This window comes from Lontra canadensis, unplaced genomic scaffold (genome assembly GCF_010015895.1).
Source record: "Lontra canadensis isolate GAN:19392208 unplaced genomic scaffold, GSC_riverotter_1.0 scaffold94, whole genome shotgun sequence".
In the NCBI taxonomy this organism is placed as follows: domain Eukaryota; kingdom Metazoa; phylum Chordata; class Mammalia; order Carnivora; family Mustelidae; genus Lontra; species Lontra canadensis.
The window spans coordinates 5,103,081-5,130,668 of record NW_022631088.1 but is presented as its reverse complement, the minus strand read 5'-3'; the positions used below and the strand labels follow the sequence as shown (position 1 = coordinate 5,130,668).

Here is a 27,588-nt window from a genome sequence, read left to right as displayed (position 1 = left end):
AACTCAATAATCCAAATATGAATGCAAAGAGGTCTGGGGCAAGCCTATGAAGGTTCAGGTGAGGGAGTGGGGGGTCAGACAGCCCATGATTTGCCACATCCCTTTCCCGTTGCTGCAGGAATGGGGGGAACACATGTCTGGGTAGGGATTCCACCAACCTGGGCACTGACCCAGCTCGCTCCGGCAGACCCCTGACCTAACTAACGCCGGCTGGCATCTCGCCAGTGAGCAAGAGCCAGCCTTTCTGTGTACGCACCCTGGACCCTTCATCTCATACCATGGGACACTTCCACAGATGATGCTGGGGCCTGCTTGTTGCCTATACCTAAGCCTCTGACCCCTGTCCCCAAGCTGTGGTGCTTCCTAATTCCCCTGTCAGGCCTCTGTTTTGACACCATTCTCTCTGGTCAGCACTCTGGGGTTCCCATTCTTCTGTCGCAAGTCCAGATGCTCCTTCTCCATCCAGTTCCTTTGGGGTCACCCAGATTTGGGATTAAATCTTAACTCACCCCTCAGTAGGTATACGGACACGGCCTGTAATTACAGGTGCCGGAGCCGTTTACACATTAACAAAACAAAGACAATAATCAGACCCGCCTTGTAGGCTGTTACAACTCGGACCCATCAAGTTATTCTTATTTTTTTAAGATTCTATTTATTTATTTGACGGAGAGAGATCACAAGTAGGCAGAGAGGCAGGCAGAGAGAGAGGGGGAAGCAGGCTCCCTGCTGAGCAGAGAGCCCGATGCGGGGCTCGATCCCAGGACCCTGAGATCATGACCTGAGCCGAAGGCAGAGGCTTAACCCACTGAGCCACCCAGGCACCCCAAGTTATTCTTATGTTTGATGATGGGTTTTGATGGACTGTCAACGCGCACCATATGGGATGCTCCCATCCGTGTCCTTTGTGGTTTGCAACGTACTGTCTCTCCATGTTCGACTCTACGGCTGTGTGCCGGCGCTCTGGGCTGGGCCAGGGACACCTATGTCCCAGATCCCCAGTTAACAACACGTGGGTTGCTGAAGGCTACATATGCCTTCTCTACCTCTTGGATGAAGCAGAACCATGTAATGTCTTGAGTAACTCATCCAACAATCAATGACCAATCAGTGACCATATTACAATTCCACTGGTTTCAGATTCTGGCTCTGACTTTCTTTCCCCTCTAACATTTCTTCCACACCGTAGGCAGAAGGCTCTTTCTAAAACACAGAGCAGCTCACACCACTACTCTACTTAAAGCTTTTCTTGCCTCCCATGCCAAGGCAATGAAGTCCAAGGGTTTTAGCCTGACATTAAACACCCTTTACAACCTGGTCCCAACTGAAACTTCCAAAGCCCCCTCTTCCCACTCTCCTTCACACCCTCTGCTTTAAGTCACACGGATCTGACTGTGGTTTTGCAAATAAGCCAGGGACTTTTGCGTTTCTGTGCTTTTGCATATATGCGGTTTCTTGCTTCCAATGGCTTCCTTTTCGTTCCAAGTGGCCTGGTTGTAACGTCATCTGTTTGGCAAACCTCTAAGCCTTGAGAAGCCTTAACTCTCCTCTCCTGCGTTGGACGCACTCAACCACACTTAGATTTCTGCATCTGTGGTATCATAGTTTCCTTGTCTATCAAGCTGCAGGTACCAGGGCTAATTTGTCTCTGTGCACTGAAGAACTAGACTGGGCTTAGCAGATGCTGAGCGAATGCTTGCTGAATGGATAGAACAAAGAGTGGAACTTCCAGTCACTCATGATTGACTGTTCGGTTGAATATGGCCTTAAGGGAGGAGGATGCTGGGAAGATTTCTGTATCACAGGCAGAAGTAGGAAAAACGAGGGATGGGTAGCCTTTCTGAGTGGGAGCAAAGGTTTTCAATATACTTAAAAATAATTTTAACAAGTTTAAAGATTGTATATGGTTTCAAAGAGAGGCAAGCATAATATAGAAGAGGGAATACATTTCAAAAAACACAAAAATTAGCTTTAATATGGCCAAAAGCAACACAATGTTTAGTTCATAAAATAGGAGCAAGGAGATGATCCCCAGGTTTTCTTTGTAAGTATTCTGAAAATTACATGCAACATTTTGTGGGTAAATGTATTTTTCTGGGGCAAGGGTTCTTCTTTCCTTCCTTCCTTCCTTTCTTTCTTTCTTTTTTTTTTTTTTTTGGAGAGGTTCAAAGAGATTTGTGATTTAAAGATGTTACATCACTACCATCGGACTCCATACTATGTAATATAAACCGATGGTTGATAGGGGAAAATACTTGTCAGAGAGATGAACTCCGTATAGGAATTTAACCACATAATCTTGCTGCACCACAAAAATGTCCTCAAAATCCTCCCTGTAAGGGAAATTATTAAACCCAGTTAAAAAAAATAAAAGCTAGTAATTCCATTAGACATTGATAAAACTTTAGGTGTACGCCACAGACTTTTAATCCTTAAAAAAATCCCATGATGAAGAAAATACTTTCCAAATCCTGTCCTATGTCCTGACCACCAATCCCTTAGACATAGAAGGCTCTCCTTCCCTCTACACTTATTTGGAGGACGAAGCACCCCACCTGCCCCCCGGTCACACTTGCTTCCTGTCAACTGCTTGTCCATACTCCGTGGGGTATTAATCCCATAACTTATTTCTCCTTGTCTCCCTATCCTCTCCTATCATTGGGCAGCATAACAGGGAGAGGGATGGAGGGCTTAAACACACACCACAGGCAGGTTTCACTTCCAAGAAGGCAATTTGTGATACATATTCTGACTTACAGAAATTGTAATGCCTTACGACGTTATAACAACATTGACTGATCTGTGACCTAGTCATTCCAATCCTGTTAATCTTTAAAAAAAAACCTAATCCCAACAACACAAAAAAGTTCTATGCACAAAAATGTCCCTTACACTGCTAGATGTAACTGTAGAAAACAAGCAGCTTAAGTTTCCCTAAATAAGGGAATGGCTTAGTTGTGCTACATTCATAGAATCTATACAGCAATTAAATGTTATTTATGATTATTTTTTAGCACCATGAGAAAATTCTTTGGCTTAATGAGAAAAGGTCACAGGATGTAACAAAGTGGAAACGCTGGCTGTGTCTTGGTGGTGAGATTATGGGAGTTTCTTTGCTTCGTAATACTTTGCTATGCTTTCTAATGATTTTATAATGAGATGCATTACTTTTTATAATGAGACAAGAAAACAGAACAAAGGGGATGCCTTGGGAGCGAAGGACTGCCAGATTCAGAGGCAGTGAACTCAGCCCTTCTGTGGACTGTGTTCATCGCTTTGGTCAGGTCTCTCCTCTCCCAGTCTTATTTTCAAAACGTAAGGGCAGGACGCATGGATGTCAAAGGTCCCTCCGTGTTCAACTCCCAAGACCACACCTGGATAGTTTCCACGCACATTACTTCAAATAACCTTCTGAATGTGCTGCCCTCCAGTTAACCTGATTTGCCTTAAACATCAGCTTTTAAATCAAGGAAAGACATTTTTCAAATCTGGTTCCTTCTTTTTCATTACAACGCTAGTGCCTGGGTCTTAATATAGGTAAGTGGGTTTTTCATGGGCTGGGGGTTTCATGGGCTCCAAGTAGCTCCTTGAGAAGGACATCGTATCGACATTTTCTTCCCCCATTAAACATTTTTTCACCGAAGTAGAGTTGATATATAATATTTAGTTTCAAGTGTATATCACAAGGATTCAATTACGCACATCACAAATTGCTCGCTACAACAAACGCATTACGATATTATTGACTCCAATTCCCTGTGCTGAACTTATCATCCCCGTGACTTCTTTACTCTGTAACTGGAAGTTGGTATCTCTTCATCCCCTCCACCCACATCCCCATCCCCCAATCCATATCCCCTCCAGCCATCTAGAGAGAGATTTTCTCTCTGGGTTCCCTCTCAGTCTCCCCGATCTTACGTGAGAACATTGCTGGCACTCAGTTCTAACCCAGACTGGGCAGATGCCTTAGCTCAAGCATTCTTCCTACTTTTACTTCCATTTGTCCCAGATTCCTACAAAAGACCAGGGCTCCAGGACAGAATTTTAGGGCTGGTCATCCACCTCTAATCCCTTATTCTGTAGTAGAAAACCACAGGTCAAGGTGGGTCCGCTACAGGCCCAGTGTCTCATAGCACAGCAGAAGCAGGGCTGAGATGGGAACTGAAAAAACCAGTGTAGCAGATAACCACAGGTCTGTCATGCAGAATTAGTGCCCATTCACACTGGACTCTATTTGCTTTAGATCTTGGTTAAGCAATGAAGCATCACATCTAGGTTGACATTCCTTCCCCACTCCCCCTCCTTTTCTCCCGGGAGTAGTGACCATCCTGTCACTGGGGTCCAACCTTCCTGTGAATATCTGTGTATTTTTGCCATATAATTATATGCTGACAAGTAATATCTATGGTTGCATTGTAGGTTTTAAAACTTTGTAGCGGGACGCCTGGGTGGCTCAGTGGGTTAAGCCTCTGCCTTCGGCTCAGGTCATGATCTCAGGGTCCTGGGATCGAGCCCTACATCGGGCTCTCTGCTCAGCAAGGAGGCTGCTTCCCTTCCTCTCTCTCTGTCTGCCTTTCTGCCTTCTTGTGACCTCCATCTGTCAAATAGATAAATAGAAGATCTTAAAGAAAAAAAAAACTTTGCAGCATTGTCCTATTGTGGGTATTAGGATTATGATTTTTTAATGAGATACACTGTATACACAGTACAATTCACTCTTCTGAGGGTACAGTTCTGTGATTTCTTTAGCACACTCATAAAGCCGTGCAACCATCCCGACTGTAATTCCGGAACATTCTCATCCCCCCCAAGAAATGTGTACCCGTTAGTCATCCCACCGGTTTTCCAGTCTCTTAGTCACCCGCAGCCTCTTATCTGTCTCTGCGGATTTGCCTGTCCTAGACATTTCATGGAAATGTAATCACACAATCTGTGACCTGCTGCATCTGGCTTCGTTCACTCACTGTAATTTTTCAAGATCCATCCGTGTCTCAGCGTGGAAACAGTCCTTCCTTCCTTTTTATGGCCAAAGAAAATTCTATGGCACGGATATCCCACATTTTCTTTATCCACTCGTCAGCGGACGGACATGGAAGTCGTCCTACTCTTTGCTGTGGGCCTCTCTGTATACGTTTTTGAGGGGACGTGTGTTTTCATTCGTCTTAGGTATATATACCTAGGAGTGGGATGGCTGGGTTTCACTTCTGGGGGAACCATCAGACTGTCTTCCAAATCAGCGGCGCGATTTTAAATTCCCACCCGCAGTGCAAGACGGTTTTCTGACTTCTCTACATTCTCCACGCTTCTGTCCTCCGTCTCTCTGATTACAGCCGTCCCAGTGTGGGAAGTGGCATCTTGGTCCTGGGCGCTGTAGGCAACCGATGAATCACTAAACTATACCTCTGAAACTAATAGTTCACCAAATGCTAACCAACTGATTTTAATAAAATAAACAAAAAAAGAAAAAAGAGTCATCTCATTGTGGTTCTGACTTACACTTTCCTGATGACTAACGATGTTGAGCATCTTTTTATGGGCTCATTAGTCACTTGTACCATTTTTTTGGAGAGATGTCCACTCAGATCATTTGTCTGTTTTAAATGAGCTTGTCCTTTTATTGCTGAGTTCTAAGAGGTCCTTTTATATTTTGGACACTCTCTTACCGAATATATGATTTCCAGAAAATGTTCACCTGTTCTGTGAGTTTTTCTTAGACTTTCCTGACAGTGTCCTTGGCAGAACAAAAATTTTTCAGTTTGAAGAAGCTCGTTCATCCACTGTTCCTTTTGGCGCTTGTGCCCCAGCTAAGAAATTATTGCCTGGGGTGCCCGGGTGGCTCAGTCAGGTAAACCTCGGACTCCTGATTTTGACTCAGGTCACAGTTTCAGGGTCGTGAGATCAACCCTCACATCAGGCTCTGTGATGAGCGTGAAGCCTGCCTAAGATTGTTTCTCTCTTTCTCCCTCTGCCCCCCTCCTGCTCGCACTCATGCTCTCTCTCTCAAACAAATAAATAAATCTTTTTTTTTTTTTTCAAAGAAGAAAGACGGGGCACCTGGGTGGCTCAGTTAGTTAAGCCTCTGCCTTCGGCTCAGGTCATGATCTCGGGGTCCTGGGATCCAGCCCCACATCGGGCTCCCTGCTCAGCGGGGAGCCTGCTTCCCCCTCTGCTGCTGCTCTCCCTGCTTGTGCTCTCTCTCTCTTTCTGACAAATAAATAACTACAATCTTTAAATAAATTCTTTTTATTTTTTATTTTTTATTTTTATTTATTTATTTTTTAAAGATTTTATTTATTTATTTGACAGACAGAGATCACAAAGCAGGCAGAGAGGCAGGCAGAGAGAGAGGGAAGCAGGCTCCCTGCTGAGCAGAGAGCCCGATGCGGGGCTCGATCCCAGGACCCTGAGATCATGACCTGAGCCGAAGGCAGCAGCCCAACCCACTGAGCCACCCAGGCGCCCCAAATAAATATCTTTTTAAACAAAGAAAGAAATTATTGCTTAACCCAAGGTGACAAAGAATTGTGCCTGTTTTCTTTTAAGGGCGTCATGAAAGCTAACAGACTTTTAAATGTAGGCTTTTGGCTCACTGTGCATCACGTTTTGTATATGACGTGAGGCTGGAGTTCCACTTTACTCTCTTACGGGTGGATATGCGCTGGGACCAGCACCATCTGTGGAAGAGACGACGCTCTCCCCGACCTCGAGTCTCCGTAGTGCCCTTCTTGAAAGATGATGTTTTCAAGATGGACCTGCGCTGATGCTGGTGTCTCTAATTTACTCCTCTGACGACCACGCAGGATTCCAGGAGATGAGCAGATCTCCGTGCGTGCCTTCTCTTGCTCACAGAGATTGAGGCTGTTTCTTGTGCATCTTTTTTTTTCTTTCTCTCTTCATTTATTACCACCCCCACCACCGCCACCCCCAGTGCACAAGCAAGTATGCACTGTCTCTTTGCCTTGCGCAAAGGGCAACCCCCGTAAGTCGAATTTCTGGGTTGGGGCATCCAGAGGAGCCCCACGCAAGACCAGGTCATGACAGACACTCAGGTTAGCTGCGCTTCTAATGAGCTTGAGGAAGGAACACAAGCAACACAGAATACACCTGTAGCAGGAAATTATAAAATAAATGATGACCTTACTAAGCATTAACACTACAAAAAATAAATAAATCAAACAAAACACACAGCTGTTAAGATGTATCGGTCATTCCTCTCAGATGAGCTTTCCTTTCTCACCAGAAGGTGGCAGAGAGGATACAGCTGAAACTCTTCTTCCCCCATTTTTAAAAGAAAATAAAATTATTTTTTAAAGAGCAAAGCAAAAGTCTCTTGCAACTTAAAGCTTCTAACTTTTAAACATACAGATTTGGAGGTTTTATTAGGTAATACAGTCATGAGAAATATCACCTAAGGGAGACCAGAGACAATCACTTTTGATATCTGCATTAAATAAAACATATTTGGCCATACCAAGAAAGTATGAATCTGTCTAAAAGGTATGAATAGATGAGCTCATTATAGTTACTGGAAAATATTTTAAGGGCAACTGAAAAGTAAAAAACAAATTTACACATGCCACCGATTCACAGACATAAGCTCCGTGTGCAACATGAAAATATAATTTTGCGACACGGCGTTCAAGTCTATAAATGATCTGCCATCCCCGTCCATAAGTGAGGGGCCGGATTAGCTGAACATCCAAAGTCCCTCCTTCCCCTGGTGTTTAAGTGGTATACTTCCCACTGCCGAGACGCGGGCAGGAAGGTCCCACACGAGCTCGTGACAGAACCGTGTCTAAAACCCAAGTTTGCTGACCCTTCCCCAACTTCCCTAACTGTCTTTAAAAAGACAGATCTCCAGAAAAAGCTACGTCCGTATAGATTCTGCCTATACGAAAACACAGTAAGTTCACGCCAGGTTTATTTAAAACGACACATAACTCAAAATGAGACGGGGTTATTTGTGAGAAGAAAAGGTCCCGATGAGTCCCCGTGGGCTTGTCCACAGGGGATGGAGGCCAGGTAAGGAGACAGAAGCCTGTGGGGCAGCGTCTGGTGGGAGGATGGAGGGATGAGAAGGAGGAGAAACGCCCCCAACACTGAGCTCCCTCCAGGGCCCAGGGGAGCAGGGGCACGGGGGCTGTGGGAGTCAGGCCCAGGCCAGAGATGGCCCACGTGCCAGCAGGGCCTGGCCCAGAGAATAAAACCCAGACGCATTTAACGGTCTTTGCTGGAGGCTTCCCCCACTGAACCATTTGCCACCGAATCCAGCCGCTGACTTATGACAGCAAATAATACACCACGAGCCTTTCAGGGGGTCATCCCCACTCCCCAAACGCCTGGTTTTAAACTCTTGTGGAAGCAAGAAACGCAGGACTAACGTTAGAAGTTGAGGTTTGTCCTCGTAGAAGGCAGATCTGTTTTGCAGAATCGCCTGCAGGTGTAGGGCTCTAGAAACTCCAGCCACTTGGGGCTTGGCGGCCGCCAAGTTCCGTTCTGCTTTTCTGCTCGGCTGGGCCAGGGAACGTGGCCTGTTCTGTAAGGGTGGGTATAGCACTTTGCCAGAAAACTCACATTCTTGTGGGTGGAGACGTTGGGAGGCTGGAGGGAGTCTGCAAGTCTGTGTAGGCCAAACGCTGCAGGGACGTCCAAGGGGTGAAAAATAATACCTTGGGGGTTAGCAAATTTCCACGGCCTGGGGAGCCAAAGGTGCAGCTCTGGAAACACGGCAAGAAAGCGACCACTACAGGGAGGGAGTGCCTGGAAGGTGGACAGCGCTGTCCTGGGCTCCCTTTGCTACACGCATGGTCACTGTGTTACCGATGGCAGCGCAAGGACTCCCTGGGTCCCCTGCTCCTCCGGGCCGAGGCCCAGGTGAGATTCGTCCCAAGCGGCTGCCACTTACAGGGGCCCCATTAGCTGGAAACGAGAGAGACGCCGTCATCCCCACCGTCAATCAATGCACGGTAAATCACGGGCGCACGCTCCGTCCCCTTAAAACAGATCTGAACCATGACGAGGTCCCAAGGCTCCCTGAGAAACTGATCAAAGTCATTCATACGGCACACCTAACCCCCAACGGACACGTGTGCCGGCTATAATGTTGATCCAGTGGAGGGATGCGCGGGCCCTGGGTAAGATGGAAAAATCTGTGATTTCAAGAGCAAGAATGGCCTGACATTAAGGTGAGGTCGAACTGGAAGTGTTATTCCTATTAACGGAAGGAGCCGTTAGAAAGAAGGCTTCTCTCTCAGGGCGAACGAAGCAGAGCGATCCACTGAGGCACAGACTGGTCATGCTGGTTTGGGACAGTCCAGGATGGAGACAGCGTGGGCCGGGGAGACCCCGAGATTCCCACTCCCGGACCGGGCTTTGCCCAGCTGGAGCACACCTCCAAGAATTTCCAACAAACCCCCTCCCTGATGCTCTGCTCATCAGGCAACCACAGGACTAGAAGGTGGCCTGTCATGTCGGTCTGCCCACAGCGACACGGTATCCTGGTCATGCCTGAGCACGCAAGTGTGCGAGGCCGTCCCAGTCCTCACGGGAAATGGAGACATGGGCATTTTGTTTTACACCCTGGTCCCATGAGTCAGTCTCATCCTTGAGAGGGACAGCCACCGTCAGAGGGCTGGAAACTCAGATGGTTAAGCTGGTCAGGCTGAGGTCTGAGAGCTGCCACTTCCTGGCAACACCGGGCACGACACGGTCCCCCACCCTGACCCCAGAAACGCCAGACTTGCCTTTTACAGGACATCGGATCGTCACGTTGGCTCCCAAGGCTGCCTCCACGACACTTCCAACCACGACGGACAGGTGACTGTGTCCCAGTCGGCTGATATTTCTCTCAGTGGACAAGATGGCCGGCGCCTCTTCATGGAAAAGGAACAGGAAACGATGTTAGGTTCGGGCTTTTGCTCTGGGAAACCAGCCGCATTTGGTAAACTTGGCGCAGCAAGTGGCTGTCTCTGCATCCCTCACGGTGCCCCCCTTAGGGCTGACACATACACAGCCAGGGGCTCTTTAGTGCCTGGACGCACAGGCGGGTGGACAGATGGATGTACGCGTTCAGAGAGACACCCACGGGGTGGTCTGCACAAAGCAGAGCTAGGCTCTGAGGTTATTCTGGTTTTATAACCAAAACCGAGGATAAATCCTTCTTTGATAAATCGAAAAAGAAGGATTACCAAAGCTCACGAGAAGCCAAGAAGCGGGGCCAGGCGTCCCCTTGGAGGAACTGAAGAGGGATCCAACACACCGGGGGCTTGGGAGCCACTGACTCTTTCCCTGCAAGGAGGCCTTGAAACAAACCCACCTAAACCTTGCACAGAAAAATGACCATAACAACAAAGTCACGGAGGATCGAGAACCTAATCAGGGACTTTTCTTTCCCTGGATTTTGAGAAACGTGGACTTTCAATGGATTCATTCGTTCACTCAGTCAGGAAATACACTGTGTGCCTGGGCTCAGTGAGGGGAAAACGGCCATCGTTGCCCTCAAGCCACTCCGACTGGTGGGGGACACCGTCTCCCAGGGGCTGGTGGCCGCTGGGACAGAAGAAGGTGCTGGTTGCCCAGGAGTCTGCCAGTAGCCTGTGAGGGTCAGGGGAGGCAACATCCCATTAAGGGTGTTGGCAGGGCGTCCCTTCATGGAGGGCGACTGCCGTGATGGCATTTACTCCACCATTAGCTCGTGAGCAGCTGGAGAGTGAGGCCTGTTTCGTCTATGCACCGGCCACGCAGAACTAAGGCGTGTCGGCCGACCACTCTGTATCCACGTACTCAGGGACCAGGGGACATGGTGTTCCAGCCCTTCCAGGAATCTGGATGGTCCTCGATGACCCCATTCCCCCCAGGAATGTCCAAACCTGGGGACTGGCATTTTCGGGGAAAGGGTTGATGCTCACAGGAGGGTCAAAGCACAGAAAATCAAGGCCTGAAAGCCCTACCTTGGGAATGCGGTGAGGGGACAAGCTTGGGGAGCTTTCATAATCCCCCGGTCCAACCTGCTCAGAGCATGTGGATAGGGGATCCCTGGCACCAAGCTCAACGCTCAGTTGTCCAAATGCTGGATTCTAACCCCCGGTATGGTTCCTCCCCTCCTCTCAGTCCCTGTGAGCCACGGACACCAGAAACCACAGAGTGGAGAACTGGAGGAGGGAGCGCGTGGTTTATTTTTCATCCCAGAGCCGGAGCTCGCCACGACGAAGCGCTGCTTACGACTCACCACCTAAAACTGTTCCTTCGTAATTAAGCCCATTTTCCTTATGAAAATGACACCATCTGCCTCCTGGGAAGACAGATGCTAATTCACAGTTACAACCTCCTGAAAGTGTTTCTAAGGATGGGTGGGTATGCCTTGGGAGGCAGAGAGCCCCCTTTAGAGGAGAATTATTCTCTGGCATCGGCTGGTGGCCCTTAAAAAAGGAGAAGTCCGCCCTGTCAAAGCTGCGGTGAAACTGTCTCATTCCCTCCCGGTTCTTGGAAAGCGAGCTCTAAGGCAGGCGTTTCCAAGATCGGGTCCGCAGGCCGGCAGCGTCGGTGTGACTTGGGACCGGGTTAAAAGCGCAAACTCGGAATTTGGTCCATCCCAGACCCACTGAGTCAGAAGCTCCAGGAATGGGGTCTAGAAATCTGTGTTCTGACCTTCCCCTCGGGGGTTTCCGCTGCTTTGTGCTGACCTCTGGGAACGGCTGCTCTAGAGAACCCCAGACTTTTTTTTTTTTCTACATTTAATTTATTTTATTAAAATAACATAATTGAAGAACCATCAGATAACTGTATTTTGTCAGGCGCAATAAAAACGAAATTAAAACCCTAATCATCAAGAAAACCTGTCCTGTACTCCTGGCTTCCTTGCATCCACATGATGTGACTGAAGAGAAAGGCTGGCCCGGTGGCCCCGCCCCACAGGGGCAACTCCTGGAAGACATTCCGGGCATTCCGGGTGTCAGCAACGGGCATTACCTGCATAGAGCACCGGAGAACTCCCCACGTCCGAGCCGAGATCGTTAGCTACCGAGCATCCATATGTTCCTTGTTCCTTCTTTGTGGGGTTCCGTATCTGCATTTTCCCCCTTCCAGCCAAGATGATTCTGTGGGACAGAGAGAAAGGGTGATTCACTGCCTGGGCCCACGGCACGTCCCAGGTGAGAGGACTGCAGAATCAGACCCTGGGCTGGCAAGGGTCCCGCCCGGAAGATGGGAGGGTGGAAAAGTCTTCCTCCTGGGCTTGAGTTCAGAGACCGGGTTCCTGGACGGTGCCTGGAGAGCCAGGCTTCCTGCCTCCCTTTGCACGAGAGGAGACTTTTGTGGATGGACTCGATGCTTGTCTCACAAAGACAAGCTAGGAAGCGTTGGCTGGAAGGATGTTAACCCCCCATTTTGTGGCCAAATCCTTCCTCACAGACAGCAGGAATGGATTTTTCGGTTCGGGTTTTCACACGGGAAGTGAGCGGGCCATCAGTCAAAGGGACTTGGCTCTGGCTGTCACCTCACTGTGACTGTAGGAAGAAGTCAGAGGAGTCAGTGGTGCCAAGACTGCATTATACTGGCCTCGTAGCAGCCTGCTGAGAATCTGGGCTGACCCGAATGAGCTCCGTACGGTTTCCCGGCTATGGACAGCTGTCACCGCCAGCAGGTACGTGACCCTGAGAACCAGAGCTGGTCAGGTGTATCCTGGCAGATGACGTAATGACTCGGGGAAGAGAAAAAGGTGCTTGTTCTGCTTTTATTTTAATTTTTTCCTAACAATTTGAAGCTGCTTCTTGATCACCTGCATCAGTGGTCCGTATACTGTTTTTTTTTTCCCCCGGCTGCCTCCCACTTTCCAGATCCCAGCAACAGGGACGATTCTGACCACTAAAGGCTGTGTGTTTCTTCGTGAACTGAGCTGGGGCCACTTCTCCATTTCCTGTCACTTCATGGTGCTCTCACTGTGCTCCAGCCATAATGAGCCTCTAACAGTTTCCAGAACATTCCATGATCTTTCATAACCCCGAGCGTGTGCATATGTCGTTCACTGCGTTTGGAATGCCCTTCCCCCCCAGCCCCCATTCTGGCAAACTCTGACTTACCCACTGAACCCTGGATCAAATATAATTTTCCCTGTAAAGCTCTCCCCAATCCTCCTAGAGTTATCTTCTCCCCCTCTGGGCTCCTTCTGCTCTGGTTTGTGTATTTGTTTGATGAAATATCTATTTCTTCCCGCCAGATTGTGATCTTTTCAAAAGCAGGGACCAAATCCTACTCACAGCTGCGCATCGACAGTGCCGAACACCGCAACTTTCGTAGAGAAAGTTCTCAGAATCCTCCGACGACTAAATGGGCAAAAGGTCAGAATACAAGAGAACCATGGCCAGAGTGTGCGTAGCAGCAGGACACAAAGCCCCCCACAACACACATGTGAAATCCACAAAAGCGGGCAGAAACACAACCTCGGAGTTGCCCGGACCAGAATCAGGAGCACGACAGACCTAGTTACTAGTAGGGCCAGACTTCATGCTAACATCTGCATCTAAAATCTAAAATCCCTATTACGGAATCGTCGATTAAGAACAACAACAGAATGAGTAACTACATTTGAAAAACAAATACACTAAAATGTTTTCCTCAATTATTCCATATACATGTTCATAGGGTTCGGAGATCTTCAAAGCATCCCTTGGTTCTGTAGGTCTCAGCAGCACAGTGAGAAATCACGGCATCCGGCCTGGGTCAGTCCCTGGACTGGGGAGCAGCGGGTAAGGCTCCATAAGGGATGTGACCTTGGTCTCTGCTGGACAGCCTTACTTGTGACAAAGCCGATCTTTCCACAGGCATCAGCCCCAGCAAATCTACCACTGTCTGCCCTTTCTGGCTGACAATTCTTACCCAGATAGCATCTAAACCCTTACACCCCTACGCACTTTCCTCCCCTTGGGTAGAAGCTCTCAGAAACGTCATTGCATTTTGGAGTTACCTGGACTGAAAAGACATGTGAGATTCAGAAAAATGTATCTACAGGTGAGAACCTTTTTTGCATCAAGGAAATGAAATGTACGGAGAACAAACTCATTAGGTAAGTTTGAGGAAGAAAATGGAAGTAAGAAAGGATCTTATTTTTTTATTCTCTTAACAATGGAAAAGCGAAAACTTTTAATAGCCATACGGAATCGCTTCGGCATCCAACGGTTGAACCTTAAAGTGCAGAAAAACCCACTTGAGCCGGATGTACTGAGTCAAAACCTGTCTTCATATGACCTCCACGAGTCTCAGGCTCAGGAGCTCCTGTTAATTCCACGCGGTCAACGCAAGCTATTTGAAACCAACCCCACAAACACTTACGTAAACTGACCACGCTCTCCCATGACCCCCGCCCTGTGGACACGGCCACAGGTGAATCAATCAGTCACTCACTCAGCCTCTGCTTCTTATAAAATGAAAAATTGCTGAGCCGTCCTCAAGGGGCAGTCCAAGGACCCCAGAGGTTCCTGAGCTCAAACCATTTTCATAATGACGCTAAGCCATTATCTGCCTTTCTTGCTGAGTTGACATTTGCATGGATAGCCCATGTGCACCAGGTGTCCCTGTTTCTCGGCTATCACGCACTTGCTATGAAAGCAAAAATGCCAGTTTCCCTTAGGAATGTCCTTCACACAGCCATGCGACTTAACTGTTTTTTTTTTTTTATCAAATTTTAACCTTCAAGCATGTATATTTTTCATGTTCTGTATACAGAACGGGAAACACACCCAAAGCCCCACATGTCTGATCTGCAAGCTGAATGAGCGCCCCACGCCCCCGTTTTTTCCATGGAACACCATTTTTACTCGAAAGAATGGCTAAATTATAATTATTCAGCCTGGGGTATGTGGCAGCTGTTTTAAAAAATTAACTGAAAGGAGCAGACCCATTCAAGGAGAGCAACTGATGGTGTTGAATTTTCACAGACTTTCACATGAAAATTAAAATTTTAGGAAAATTAGTATCCTCCATGGTGAGCCTGACAGCGTTCCAAAACTCAAAGACTTTCCTGATGCGCTGGGTAGTGACGTTTCAGAATGTGTGTGTTCTTTACATTGTCCAAGGAAACGGGCCAACAGCGGGAAGATCGCTGTAACTTGGGGAGCCAGTATTTTGCAAACGAGCACTGTGTGATATTACAAAATCACTTGTAGGTAAAAGATCCATTCCGAGCACAAGATAAGGCAATACTTTTCCATAAGGGAAGAATAAAATGTCATGAATATGGCTTAAGAGTCCACATTCCAGCTGACTGGAATTTCAGAAGCTACTGTAGTCGTAAAAAATAGCCATGATTATCTGAAGAGGCTGTGAAAAATGTCCTCCTTTTTCCAACTCTCATATCTGGGTGAGGCCGAACTTTCCCTATGAACTTACTTACAACAGCATATCACAACGTACTTAACGGAGAAGCATTTATGAGAATGCAGCTGTGTTTTATTAAGCCAGACATTAAAGAGATTTGCAAAGATATAAAACAGTGCCATGGTTATCAGTCCTTTTCTTTAAAGATGGCTTTTTCAAAAAGCGTTATTTATGCGAATATGTGATGGGCTTCTTACTGTTATTTCTAAATGGATTAGTAAATAGACATGTTCAATGTTTTGTTTCAATTTCTAATATGGTAAATATCGATAGCTATAACTCACATGAACAAAAGCTCTTTAGGCTTCTTGGAGAAGCTTTTAAAGTTTTGGGGTGGGTTTTTGTTTTTTGTTTTTTGTTTTTTTTTTTTTAAGGTTCAAAAGGGTCCCAAGGCCAAAAGATTTGCGAACTGCTAAGCTAGTTGATCTGGAAGGTTTATTTCACTGGGAAAACTTCTTTCGACCCTTGTGTTCAGAGTTCCAGGGCAAAAAATGAAGAAGTTAGATTTGTTCTATCTTCTCACTCTAAGGTACAGCCTAATCATGTATCACAAAAAAATTGAGTTTTACCTAGATTTCTTCCACTGTTTCACGCATTAGGCTCAAATGCACTAACAGACGTGGTAAAAATAAAATTTGCATTTTTTAAGTACAATAAGGTCTGCAAAGCAATTTAACATCTGCTGCTCTGTTCCTCTTAACAATCCCAGGAGGCAGCTTGGACTCTCTGAAGGCAAGCTAAAGGGAAGCAGACCATCTCCAGTCCTGTGTGTACAAACAGCAAGACTTAGAGACATGGAAAGATACAAAAATGAATTACTACTTGTTATTCCCTGCTGTTTCATGTGAAGTAAATGAAATGCACTATTTTCGTACGGACACGCAGATCATGATAAAACTCTGGCTTAATATTGTGTTGTGAACATCTCAAAAATTTTGATCCTTATTCTAGTATCTCATGACCTAACACTTGGGATGATACAGAAAAGTGGTTCAGATACTTGGTCTTTCTACTGAGGCTGTCATTTGTGTGACGTCCACACATCCCTGGTGGTGTTCAGGAGATAGGGTCCCTGGTTCTGGATGGCCTGTGAATTAGTCTTGGGATTCTGTCTCTTGGTGACTTCATCAGAAAGCTACTAACTCTCGGGGCCAACGTGAACACCAAGGAGATACCATGTCTCCCAGATATAGAAGCGCACCATAGATAAATTCTGATTTGCAGTTCCCACCTGGTGTGGGATTACTGCAAAGATGATTGCTTTTTTTGAGGCCTTCTGTAGATTTTATTTGTGAATGTTAAGTGCTCTGCAAAGAGAAAGGCTATGCATGCTTAAGCTCAGTCTGACTGTACCCAGTCTTGGTAATGATGGGGATGGTAAGGGTTTAATTTTTAAAATTCCAGTGCGTATGTGAAAAACACATCCTAACCTTTTTTTTTTTCCCTAAAGAATCCTGTTGGAAACACATTCTCAGAAGAAAGAATTTGAAAGTCTTTTCAAGAAAACTGGAATGCCCATTAAGAAGGTATGACATAGGGAACACTGTATCCTTCTTTTACTTACTTTTCTGAGGGTTGTAACGAAGTCCCATCCTTGGTCCACGTGTAGGTGGCCTGACTGGGGGTAATGAGCTCACACAGTATATTGATGACCTCCGTCCTTTTCGTGATGTACACTGTATTTCCAATTCTTGAATTTATTGTTTTGTTAAATGAAATCAAGGTGGGCTCGCTTTGCCTTCTGAGAACAGGTCCCCTGGGCCTGAAGGTCAGCTTGCCTGAGTTCTCCACCTCCGAGGCTTGAGGCCTCCTTCTTGCTTCCCCCCTCAGCTGGGCGGCAAGAGGCACCCCTTCCTGGGCACCCCTCCAGGGGGCCAGTGCTGGCTGCACCCTGGCTAACTCGGCCACCAGCTGGTAGATCACCTGGGACGCCAGGTCATCACTGACCTCTCCGGTCTCCATGAGCTGACTCATGTTTCTGATCAGCTCCTCAAACTGGGCCGTCTCCATGCTGTACGCTCCGTGTTTAAGTGCTGCTTCAAACTGCTTATTCTTAAACTCCCAGGAGTGAGGGTTTCCTGCAGAATTACTGCAGGGACCCAACAGAGCCCTCCAGAAAGGCTGCTTAGCCACTTGGCCGTCCTCCGGATACAGCTCATTTTTGTTACCCCACAGCTGCCTCATTTTCTGCCACGTGGCTCCCAAGCCGTTGGCGTCCTTGTGGTCCATCCCCAGATATGGCGTCGCACTCTCCGAGAGCGCTGGGGGCGCAATGAGCCGGTTGTCCGTGCCGATGAGCTTGAGAACCGCGGTCTCCCACGCGGGGCCAGCCACGCAGCGGTATGTGCCGATATCTGGGGCCGCCAGGCTGTGGATTTTTAGGGAACCTGACTTGGTGACGCCAAGCCGCTTGGAGTTCTGCAGACAATGGCCATCCTTCTCCCACTGGATCAGGGATTTCTGGAATCGGCGTACTGGGCATTTAATGATCACCGAAGTGTTAGGCAGCAAATAGGCTCTGCCCCCCACAGTCAGGTTAATGCGCTTCTCCTCCCTCGTCTGGATGTAGACTCTCTGGACCCCGAGGATCTGGGGCCCCTGCTCCCCAGACCGTGTCTTCGTCTCTGGTTTCGCTTCTGCAGGGGGGAAGGAAAGAAAATGTGAACAAATATCTCCATAATATAAGCTTTCTGACAGTAGTCTTCCAAGGCCGATGCGAGTCAACAAATGTATCTTTTAAAACAGCTCCCCATATATAACGGAATATTACTCAGCCACCAAACCGACTTACATCAGTGCAGATGGAACTGGAGGGTGCTGTGCCGAATGAAATAAATCAGAGAAAGACAATTATATGGTTCACTCATATGTAGGATATAAGAAATAACACAGGGGATCGTGGGGGCATGGAGGGGAAACTGAATGGGAAGAAATCAGAGAGGAAGCCAAACCATGAGAGACTCTGGGCTCCGGGAAACAAATGGAGGGTTGTGGAAAGGGAGGTGGGTGGGAGGATGGGGTAACTGGGGGATGGGCATTGAGGCCACGTGAGGTGAGGAGCACTGGGTGTTATGGCCAGTAATGAATCACTGAACACTGCATCTGAAATTAATGATGTACTGTATGTTGGCTAATTGAATTTAAATTAAAAAAAAAAAAACTAGCCGACAATGACAAGATAAACAACAGTATGCCGTATATCTGTAGATTGAGGTACCTCTCACACCTGCCTAGAACATTAGCAGTGAAGAATGGAAATCTGAATGAAGGGCATAACGTGTGTGAATTATTTTGCAAAGCCCTGGTTTAGAGGGGAGGTGAGGTGACATGTTTATATCAGTAAGGGGTGTCTGACGTTGGCGGACGCCCCCAATACCAGACGCCCCCTTGCTGATACGACTCAGTTGGAGGCACAGCAGCTCTCGGGGGGAAAGCAGAAGCAGGGGTGTGAGCACAAGCATTCGAAGGACCTGGAGGTGAGGACGAGGTGCCAGAGGGTGCCGGTAACCAGAGCAAGTCAGTCAAAGCAGCAGGGCCTGAAGGGGCATGTGATCCCAGAAGAAAAGGGAGAACAGGCCTGCTGAAGCCAGCCAGACAGACCTGAGTTTGGACCTTAGCTCTGCCCCTCGGACAAGTCACCTGATCTCTCTGAGCCTCCGGATTCCTGCCTAGGAAATGCGGGGAATGCTAGTGCCTTCATCGGGGGAGTGTAAAAGCCTGGTTGGACGTTTATACCAAGTGTACAGCCCAGCAGTGAGCACTTGATACACACAACCTCCAAGACCCCAAGAAGTGAAAAAGGGAGGTCCGAGAGGACCCCCTTACCCCGGAGAGGTGCGGCTGGCTCTAGCTGGTTCCGGGACATGGGCTCCAGTAGATGGCCTCGGCCCAAAGAGGACGCACCTTAGGTCTCTCTTTTGGAAGAGGAACCTGCGGGAAGGCCTTGCTGAGCCCCGGAGTGATTCCGAAGGTAGGGGGAGGCATGGCCTGGGTGGAAACCTGGTCCTTAGGTCCAGGTCCATACGGACCTGGAGGACTAGAAGAAGCACGGGGTGACAGAGGGGAAATGGACGCCTATCTGAGGTATTGCTAGACTCAGGAGGTCATGGCATCGGGGGCCTCACTAGCTTGGAGGATCCTGGTTATAGGCCCTCCAGCTCAGGCGCGTGCAAGGACACACCAGGGGAAGAATCAGACTGAGTCCCCACTTAGACGGCCCTCTCCAGCCTGCGGCAGTAGCTATGGTGGGTCTACCAAGACCCTGTTTTTCCAGAACAACTCCAGGAGACCTCTTGTGTGGCTATGATTCCCATAGGGTGGAGCTGCTTGCTGGGGTGGGGCGGTACCAGTGCATCCAGGAAAACCACAGGGCTGAACCCATAAGGTTCACAGTAGATGTTCTCGGTGAAGGACCCGCGTGAGTCTGCAGAGTCGCGATTGGTAGGTCCGACTCCTGTGTGGGGTTCTGCCCGCGATGTTCCTCGGCCCATCTCCAAGAGGAGCTGGGTGACGTGCCACACACACGCACTTGCCTGCGGGGTTCAGTCTCCGCGGAGGTCAAGTTCACGCCGCCGGCTGAGGCGTACAGATGGTCTCTCGCTCAGCAGCACAGGACATGGAACGTACGGTCACACGTTCAAAGGCAGGAAGAAAACTTTGGGATTCCCCGGCCTGTGTGTAGTTTATCCGTTGTTACAGGCCGCGATGCCATCTGAAAGACTTTGCAGCATGCACGGCACGAGCACAAGTGCCCGTGCTGGGTAGAGCAGGTGAGTTGGCAGGTGTGCCTGGGGCGTGATCCAGGGTGCGGGCTCTGCCATGTGGTGTGCAGACAGAGGCTAGTTACCAACTATTTGGGAAGTATGTCCACATTTTTTCTCTTTTTGAGAGAGAGAGAGAATCTTAGGCAGGCTCTGCTCTGATGCAGGGTTCCATCTCACGACTCTGAGATCATGACCTGAGCTGCAGTCAAAGTCAGATGCTTAATCAAGGAGCCACCAGGGCTCCAATATGTCCAGATGTTAATGACTGGTATGGGGGGATTCAGTACCAACTAAAGCCGCGGCTCTCCAACTGTGCTGCCTGTTAGAAGGTATTACTGAATCACTATTTGTTCATCTCAATGTCCTGGGTCCCATTCCCAGAAATTCTGACTTATGGGGTGCGGCCTGGGTGTCAGAATTTGGTTAAGTTCTCAGGGTGTCCAAAACCTGCAGCCAAGTTTGAGAGCACTTGCCTCCCCCCGACCAAGCGTACCGCCGGATTAAACCAAAGCAGCAGAGAAAGGTGTTCGTGACCCCATTTATTTTACTGAAAGGCAATGTGATGGGATGTCACTGGTCAAGAGAGAAGGGAGAATAAGGAATCAGCATCTGCATTCTGGTGCGAACCCGCCCAAAGTCTGTGTGGCATGTGGTGTCTTCTGGAAGAAGACCGAAGGAGGATTTCTTTCTGGGCTCGGCCTCAGGGATCATCTTACCCTGAGTAATGAGCTCGTTTCCCAGCCAGTGCACGCCGAACTGTGTCACTGACCCAGCTGCCTCTTCAAGATCGCAGCCGTGTTGGCAAGTTCGGAGCCAAACCTGTGCCCACACGCGAGAGGAGGACACAATTTCAGACCGAACCATGTATTCACCTCATTTGTTTTCCTTTCTCGTTCCCCACCTACTTCTAATTTTACTCACCTAGTTGCATCGTATAACTAGTTCCAAGTGGCCTATCATTGTGTCAAGGCATGATGCGTGCGCCCGTGTGTCCATGCACACACCTGAGCATCTACACAGACGCGTGCCTCCCTCCCTGGACAGAGCCCTCCCGGTTACGCACAAGGATCTCGGTGAACGCCCCGTCTGGTCATGGGTCCCTTGGCGGCCGACAGTGGAAGGACGGATGTGCACATGGACAGCTTCAAGGTCACGACACAAACTGGGCGAAACTCCGGCTTTTGAATTTGTGCAACTGAGGCACGTGAGGAGATGGGCTACTTCGGGGTCAGCATGCTGCGAAGGATGAGGCCGTCGCTGGAACATTCCTCTACTTACTGGGAGACAGAAGCCCATGTGGGCAATGCAGCACACGGCTCTAGCTGAATGTTTCCAGCAGGGGATGACCTGAGGCCGGAAGAGGTCCACACAGCATCTTGGTGCCCTAGACGTGACCAGGGACGTGGGTTCTAATTACCTGTTGGTCCGACGGTAGCCAGATGTTCCTCAGTTAAGGCTGAGGCTTAAACCAGACGGGGCCTTGACTCCTTCCAAGGCAGCTGGGGAGTCTAAAGGGGAGGGGCAGTGTGGAGCCTCGGCGAGGAAGCTGCCCACGGGCTGGGTGAGCCACATGAGCGGGCGTCTGCTCCCTCTGGCCGCATGCCCAGTCGCTGGAAGGTCAGCCCGGCAGGCTCCCTTCCCAGCCCGGCTTTCACAAGCGCCCGTGCTGGGTAGAGCAGGTGAGTTGGCAGGCGTGCCTGGGGCGTGATCCAGGGTGCGGGCTCTGCCAGGCTGCCGGGTTCCACAGCGTGGGCCGTTCTTCTCTTGGGACGCCTCTGGGTTCCTTTGGAGAAGTGCCCGGAGCATGACCTCGCTGGACACAGTTAGGCAAGAACCAGTCTGTTTTTGGGTGACCGCCTCCTCCTGCCCCTGGACGGCCGCACGGCTCAGCCTGACCCGGGAGGCCATCATCTACTCAGCAGAGAGTGGCCAGGAGCCCGCGGCTTCCTCCTGGAGCGGCTGTGGCCTGTGCAGGGTCCTGCCCCTCCCCCCACCTCTCCGCTGTGCGGGATGTGAGAAATGCCACATCTTCTGGCTTTTCTAGAAAAGGTCTTCTTCTAGAGGTCTTCCTTCTGGTCCTGTGCCAGCCTGCCCTACCCAGCCTGGGAACACGAGACTGCCCACAGCAACTGTGTCTCAGCTCCTTGCTTGCCTGCATCCTGCCCTAATTCCAGTCCTGTCCCTGCCAGAACTCAAAGCCTTGGTGCCAGGCCAGCTTCCTGCCCCAAGCCATCGGGGTTGGGTATGTACACTTGCTCTGGCCAGCAGAGGCCTCTGGCCACGCCCAAGGGGGCTTCAGCTGCGATGCTGCCTCTTAGCCTTCTAGAACCACCCAGCACCATTGGAGGCCCCCAAGTGTGGCCGCGGGGCTGGCGCTGGCTCCGGGTCCCTCCTCGAGCACAGAAGAGCTGGCAGGCTCCCTGGAGCCCAGGCAAGGACCTGCGCACGCTGGACTCTTGCCAGACTCCGCTGACGGTAGAGGCATGGGAGCTGAGGGGGGCAGGGGGGCGCCTCGGGTCAGACTTGCTAAAGGAGCCAGGACGGCCCAGTGGCCCCGGGAGGCCGCTGCCGCAGCTGCCACGTCAGCCTGACAGTGGCTTCTGTTTACTGCCGCTCGGCGCTTTCCAGCCAGATGCCGTCTGGCCTCGCTCGAAGCTCCCCGCTCAACGATCCCTGGGAAAGGCCACCGCGGTCCGTCCGGCCAGTGACACATGCAAAGTCTCCCTTCCACGTTCATAGTAGCCGTTCTAGGCCACACGGCCCCCTGAATCACTCGCTTCTCCGGAAAGTCCCTCCGCTCACGTTCTCAGCCTCACGGGGGCCTTTCCGACCGCAGCTCATTGACGCTGCTCCGCGCACTCCGGGGCCCCTGGTGTCACTTTGCACTCTGCCCTTCCCATTGGGCGACCCTGCAGGTGTCCTGAGCGCCTCGCGGCCGGCTAACGTATCTGACCTGCTTGATCTTGTCCCGGCTATCAGTTCTGGTCTATCAGTCTAGTTCATCTAGCCTAGTTTATCTGGTCTAGTTTACCTGGTCTAGTTCATGAAGCCTAATTTATCTGTCTAGTTACCTAGTCTAGTTTAATTGAATTTATCAAGTCTAGTTTACCTAGTCTAGTTTACCAGTCTAGTTTACTAGGTCTAGTTTATCTAGTTTATCTGGTCTAGTCTATCTGGTCTAGTTTATCTGCCTAGTTTGTCTAGTCTCTTTATCTGTGTGGGTTACTTGGCCTAGTTTATTGTTCTAGTTTACCTGGCCTAGTTTACATTGTTTAGTTTACCTGGTCTAATTTATCTAGTCTAGTTTATCTAGATTATCTGGCCTAGTTTATCTGTCTAGAATATCTGGTCTAGTTTATCAGTATAGTTTATCATTCTAGTTTACCTGATCTAGCTTATCTGTGTAGTTTATCTGATCTGGTTTATCAGGTCTAGTTTACCTGGTCCAGTTTATCTGGCCTAGTTTATCTAGTCTAGTTTATCTATCTAGATTTTCTGGTCTAGTTTATTTGGTCTAGTTTATCTAGTGTAGTTTATCTTTCTAGTTTACCTGCTCTAGTTTATGAAGTCTAATTTATCTGTCTTGTTTACCTAGTCTAATTTAATTGAATTTATCAAGTCTAGTTTATCTAGTCTAGTTTATCAGTCTACTTTATCGGGTCTAGTTTATCTAGTTTATCTGGTCTAGTTCCTCAGGTTTAGTTTATCAGATCTAGTTTATCTAGACTAGTTTATCTAGTCTAGTTTATCTGTCTAGTTCATCTGCCTAGTTTATCTAGTCTGTTTATCTGTCTAGGTTACTTGGCCTAGTTTACCTAGACTAGTCTGTCATCCTAGTTTACCTGGTCTAGTTTACCTGGTCCAGTTTATCTAGACCTAGTTTATCTGGCCTAGTTTATCAGGTCTAGTTTATCTGTCTAGATTATCTGGTCTAGTTTATCTAGTCTACTTTATCTGTCTAGCCTGGACCTCTCTCTGGGGCTCCAGATCTAATTATCCACTGGTTATCAGAAATCTCTTCCTGGTACTTCAAATTAAAAATATTATACTCTAAACACATTATGTTTGCCTCCCATCCCATCCCAAGTATCCTCCTCTTCCTGTATTCCCCGAGTTAATGGCATCACTTTCTCCCAATTACCCCAAGCCAGAAAGCAGAAAGTCATCATGATTCCTCCTTGTTCAGTGGTGTCTGGCATCTGGCCCTACCTCTCACCAGCTCTTGGATCACTGAGGTTGTTAGTACCTGTCCCCAACCTTGCATTCAACCATGTCACATCGGTCACCCAAAGCTGGCCATGATAGGCGAACTTACACCACAGAAATCAGCAAAAGAAGCAAATAGTAGCTACCCTCCCTCCTCACCATCCGTAGACCCCAGAGCTGGTTGTTAAACACTGATAAGCACACCCCGTCCCTATACCTTAGCTCCCAGCTTGAGGTACTTAGGTGGGATATTTGAAACATTCTGAGAGTCCACTGCGATGCTCTCTCACCTAGATACTGCCACAGTCTGATGTGTCCACAGAGCTGTCAGAGTAAATAGACCAAAATAAAATCTGACTGTGTCATCTCCTTCTTGGATAAAACCTAAACTCCTTAACCTGGAGTTAATATCCTCTACAACTAAATTCTCAAGCTTTCTCTTTTGTCATAACTTTGAACCTATGTTCTAAGCCTGTGGCATTTCTGGCGGTTTCTCCGGACACAGGACTCCATTGGACACCCTCTACCTTTGTCCACACTGCTCTCCAGATTCTACTGCGTCCTCCTCCACATGAGCCTGGAGAATGGACACTGATCTTCCAGAACTCTGCCCAAGGAAACCTCCCTGTGAAATTTTCCTCACCTCCCCCTCCCCCAGGGGCTTTGACCGCTGCCCTCTGCATCCCGTCATGGCACCTGTGGCATGCACTATTCTCATTTCTGTGTGTGTATTTCTCCCCCACTGGACTCTGAGAGCTTAAGACAAGAGAATGCATCTTTTCCGTTTTGTGTCCAAACACCTAAAACACGGTAGCACCGGTAAAGGACCGCAGAAAGAATTAATAAGGAAATCGTATCGCCTGACACTGCAGACCACAGATGTCCAGGACGAGTGATCGTCTCTACCCTGAGGGCACAGCAGAGCGCCGGGTACAGACTAAGGTCTTACTCTTTATCGAATGAATGAATGACTGAGTGTGCGCCCTTGGATGCTGCAGGACAGATGAGCCAACCCCGAGGGGGTGTGCCACGGTGGGCCTGTGCCCCCCGCCCCCGGTTTCCAAAGGCTGCAGCTATGTCAGGCGGGGTGCGCGTCACTGGAACTGAGAAGCTACAGGGAGAGTGGAGGCGGGTTCTGAAGAGCAAGGCGTGTGTAGGAGGTGGGAGAGCTAACGAGGCAGATACGGGGTTGGAACCAAAAGGCAGACCAAGAGCTGCACACCAAGAGCTCACTTCACCAGAGAAGTGAGTGTGTTCGAGATAACCCCTGGCAAGGCATATCTTTTTTTTTGACATTTCAATAACCTAGTGCCTACCTGGGTGCCTCCCTTCCCTCAACCATCTTGATCTCAGTACTTTTTTTTTTTTTAAAGATTTTATTTATTTATTTGACAGAGAGAGAGATCACAAGCAGGCAGAGAGGGAGGCAGAGGGAGAGGGGAAGCAGGCTCCCCACTGAGAAGGGAGCCTGATACAGGACTTGATTCCAGGACCCTGAGATCATGACCCGAGCTGAAGGCAGAGGCTTAACCCACTGAGCCACCCAGGTGCCCCTTGATCTCAGTACTTTGACAAAAAATAAGAATTCTTCACCAAATCTCAGGAAACCTAAAAGCCTAGAGCTATCATTTAAAAAACCTAAAATCAAACATTACTTTCTGTTACTTTTTTTTCTTCAGATCCCTAATTAGACACCAAGACAGGGAGGGACACCTGAGTGGCAGAGTCGGATGAATGTCCTACTCTTGGTTTAGGATCAGGTCTGATCTCAGGGTCATGAGACCAAGCCCTACGTCGGACTCTGTTCTCAGCACGGAATGTGCCTGTGTTCCCCTCTCTCTCCCTCTGCCCCTCCCCCCGCCATGCGCACGCTTGCTCTCCCTCACTCAAATAAATCTTAAAAACAACAACAACAAAAAGTAACCAAGCCAGGCAGACTTCTAACAGCAATATGAGGACAATTCAAGTCTGACATATTTCAAAAGCATTTCTGTGGGTCTAAGTCATCGTGATAAGCACTTCCGGGGGCCTATGTGGAGAAGACTCCAGGGCTACTGAGAACCCACCCCATACAAGCTCTCACCCTCAGGGGACACAAGACACAGCACAAGTTGCTCTACGGCATTTTATCCTTTCTTAAAGCTATAATAGGAATTAAAAGGATGGCATTAAAAATAACCAACTTTTTTGAGGCTTTTTCACAGGGCTGGCATTGTTTCTAAGCACGTTGTAGGTATTATTTCTCAGGACATTCCTGTGAGGTAGATACAACCACTATTCCCATTTTACAGAGGAGGAAACTGAGGCTGGCAGAGAGTAGGACAAGGGATTGGAACACTGGGATTGTAACTCAAGTCATTAGTTTAGCCGCAATGTCGGATTATCTTCCAGAGATTAGTATAACCAAAAAGGTGACTGGGGAAGGCAGGGCTAGCAATGGTCTTTCAGGAATAAGAATGCCAGTCACTAGATATGGCAGCAGAAAGAATTCAAGCAAGGGGTCAATGTCTTCGTGGGGCAAGGCAGGGCATGGAGGGGGGGACGCAGGCAGGGGCAGAACTGGACCGAGGGGTGCTCAAGACATCTCTCCCACCCGCCCTCCACCCCTGCATGTCAAAATGGTCAGAATGAAGACCAGCAAAACTCACTCCTCCAACAAGGATGGGTCTTACTTCAACCCAAGGCACCCGTCAGAAGACTTATCTAGAAGTGGAGGCTTGAGAGGGACTAACGGTCACAGCACAAGTGGGCTTGGTCTTTCTTGTGTTCAGACCCCCTGCAACGACGCAAGGGCCAGGCCTACAATGAAGACCACACATGTCCAGTCTGGGGCTCACACGGGGCAGGCAGAAGTGGGGTGAAGAGGCGAGGAAAGTCAGAGGACATTATGCCATACAGGCCTTAACAGTCCCAGTGGAAGGAAAGTCACGAGCAGCCACAGAGAAAGGGAATCGGAGCTCCTGCGGGGTAGAGAGCTATGATGGTGAATTTTTAGGGGATTCTTAGGAACTAGGGAAAAACACGCGATGCGCAGGTAAATCAGAGAGCATGAACACGAAGGATGGTGACATGATTTCCTTCAGTGAATCCCAGTAGCTCAGGCCAGGGAACCAAAAGGCAAACAACCTGAATCTTTATCACCTGAAAAGTGACCCCAGGTTTGAAGAGAGCAGGTGGTCAAGGCAGGGGTGGAAGGAAAGGCAAGAGTGTCTACAGTGAGGCTCTCACCGCACAAGCAGGAGCGGCATGG

At 48.8% G+C, this 27,588-nt stretch overlaps 1 protein-coding gene across 1 annotated transcript in view; it reads right to left on the bottom strand.

Annotated features, from left to right (window-relative positions):
• Nucleotides 1-27,588, bottom strand: part of ADAMTSL3 (ADAMTS like 3) — a 333,555-nt gene that overhangs the window by 45,417 nt on the left and 260,550 nt on the right. The window contains exons 21-23 of the mRNA XM_032836843.1: nt 16,934-18,005; nt 11,968-12,095; nt 9,744-9,872 (exon numbers count right to left, since the gene is read on the bottom strand). Of these exons, the coding sequence (XP_032692734.1) occupies nt 9,744-9,872; nt 11,968-12,095; nt 16,934-18,005 (1,329 nt within the window). The remainder of the gene's footprint in view (nt 1-9,743; nt 9,873-11,967; nt 12,096-16,933; nt 18,006-27,588) is intronic.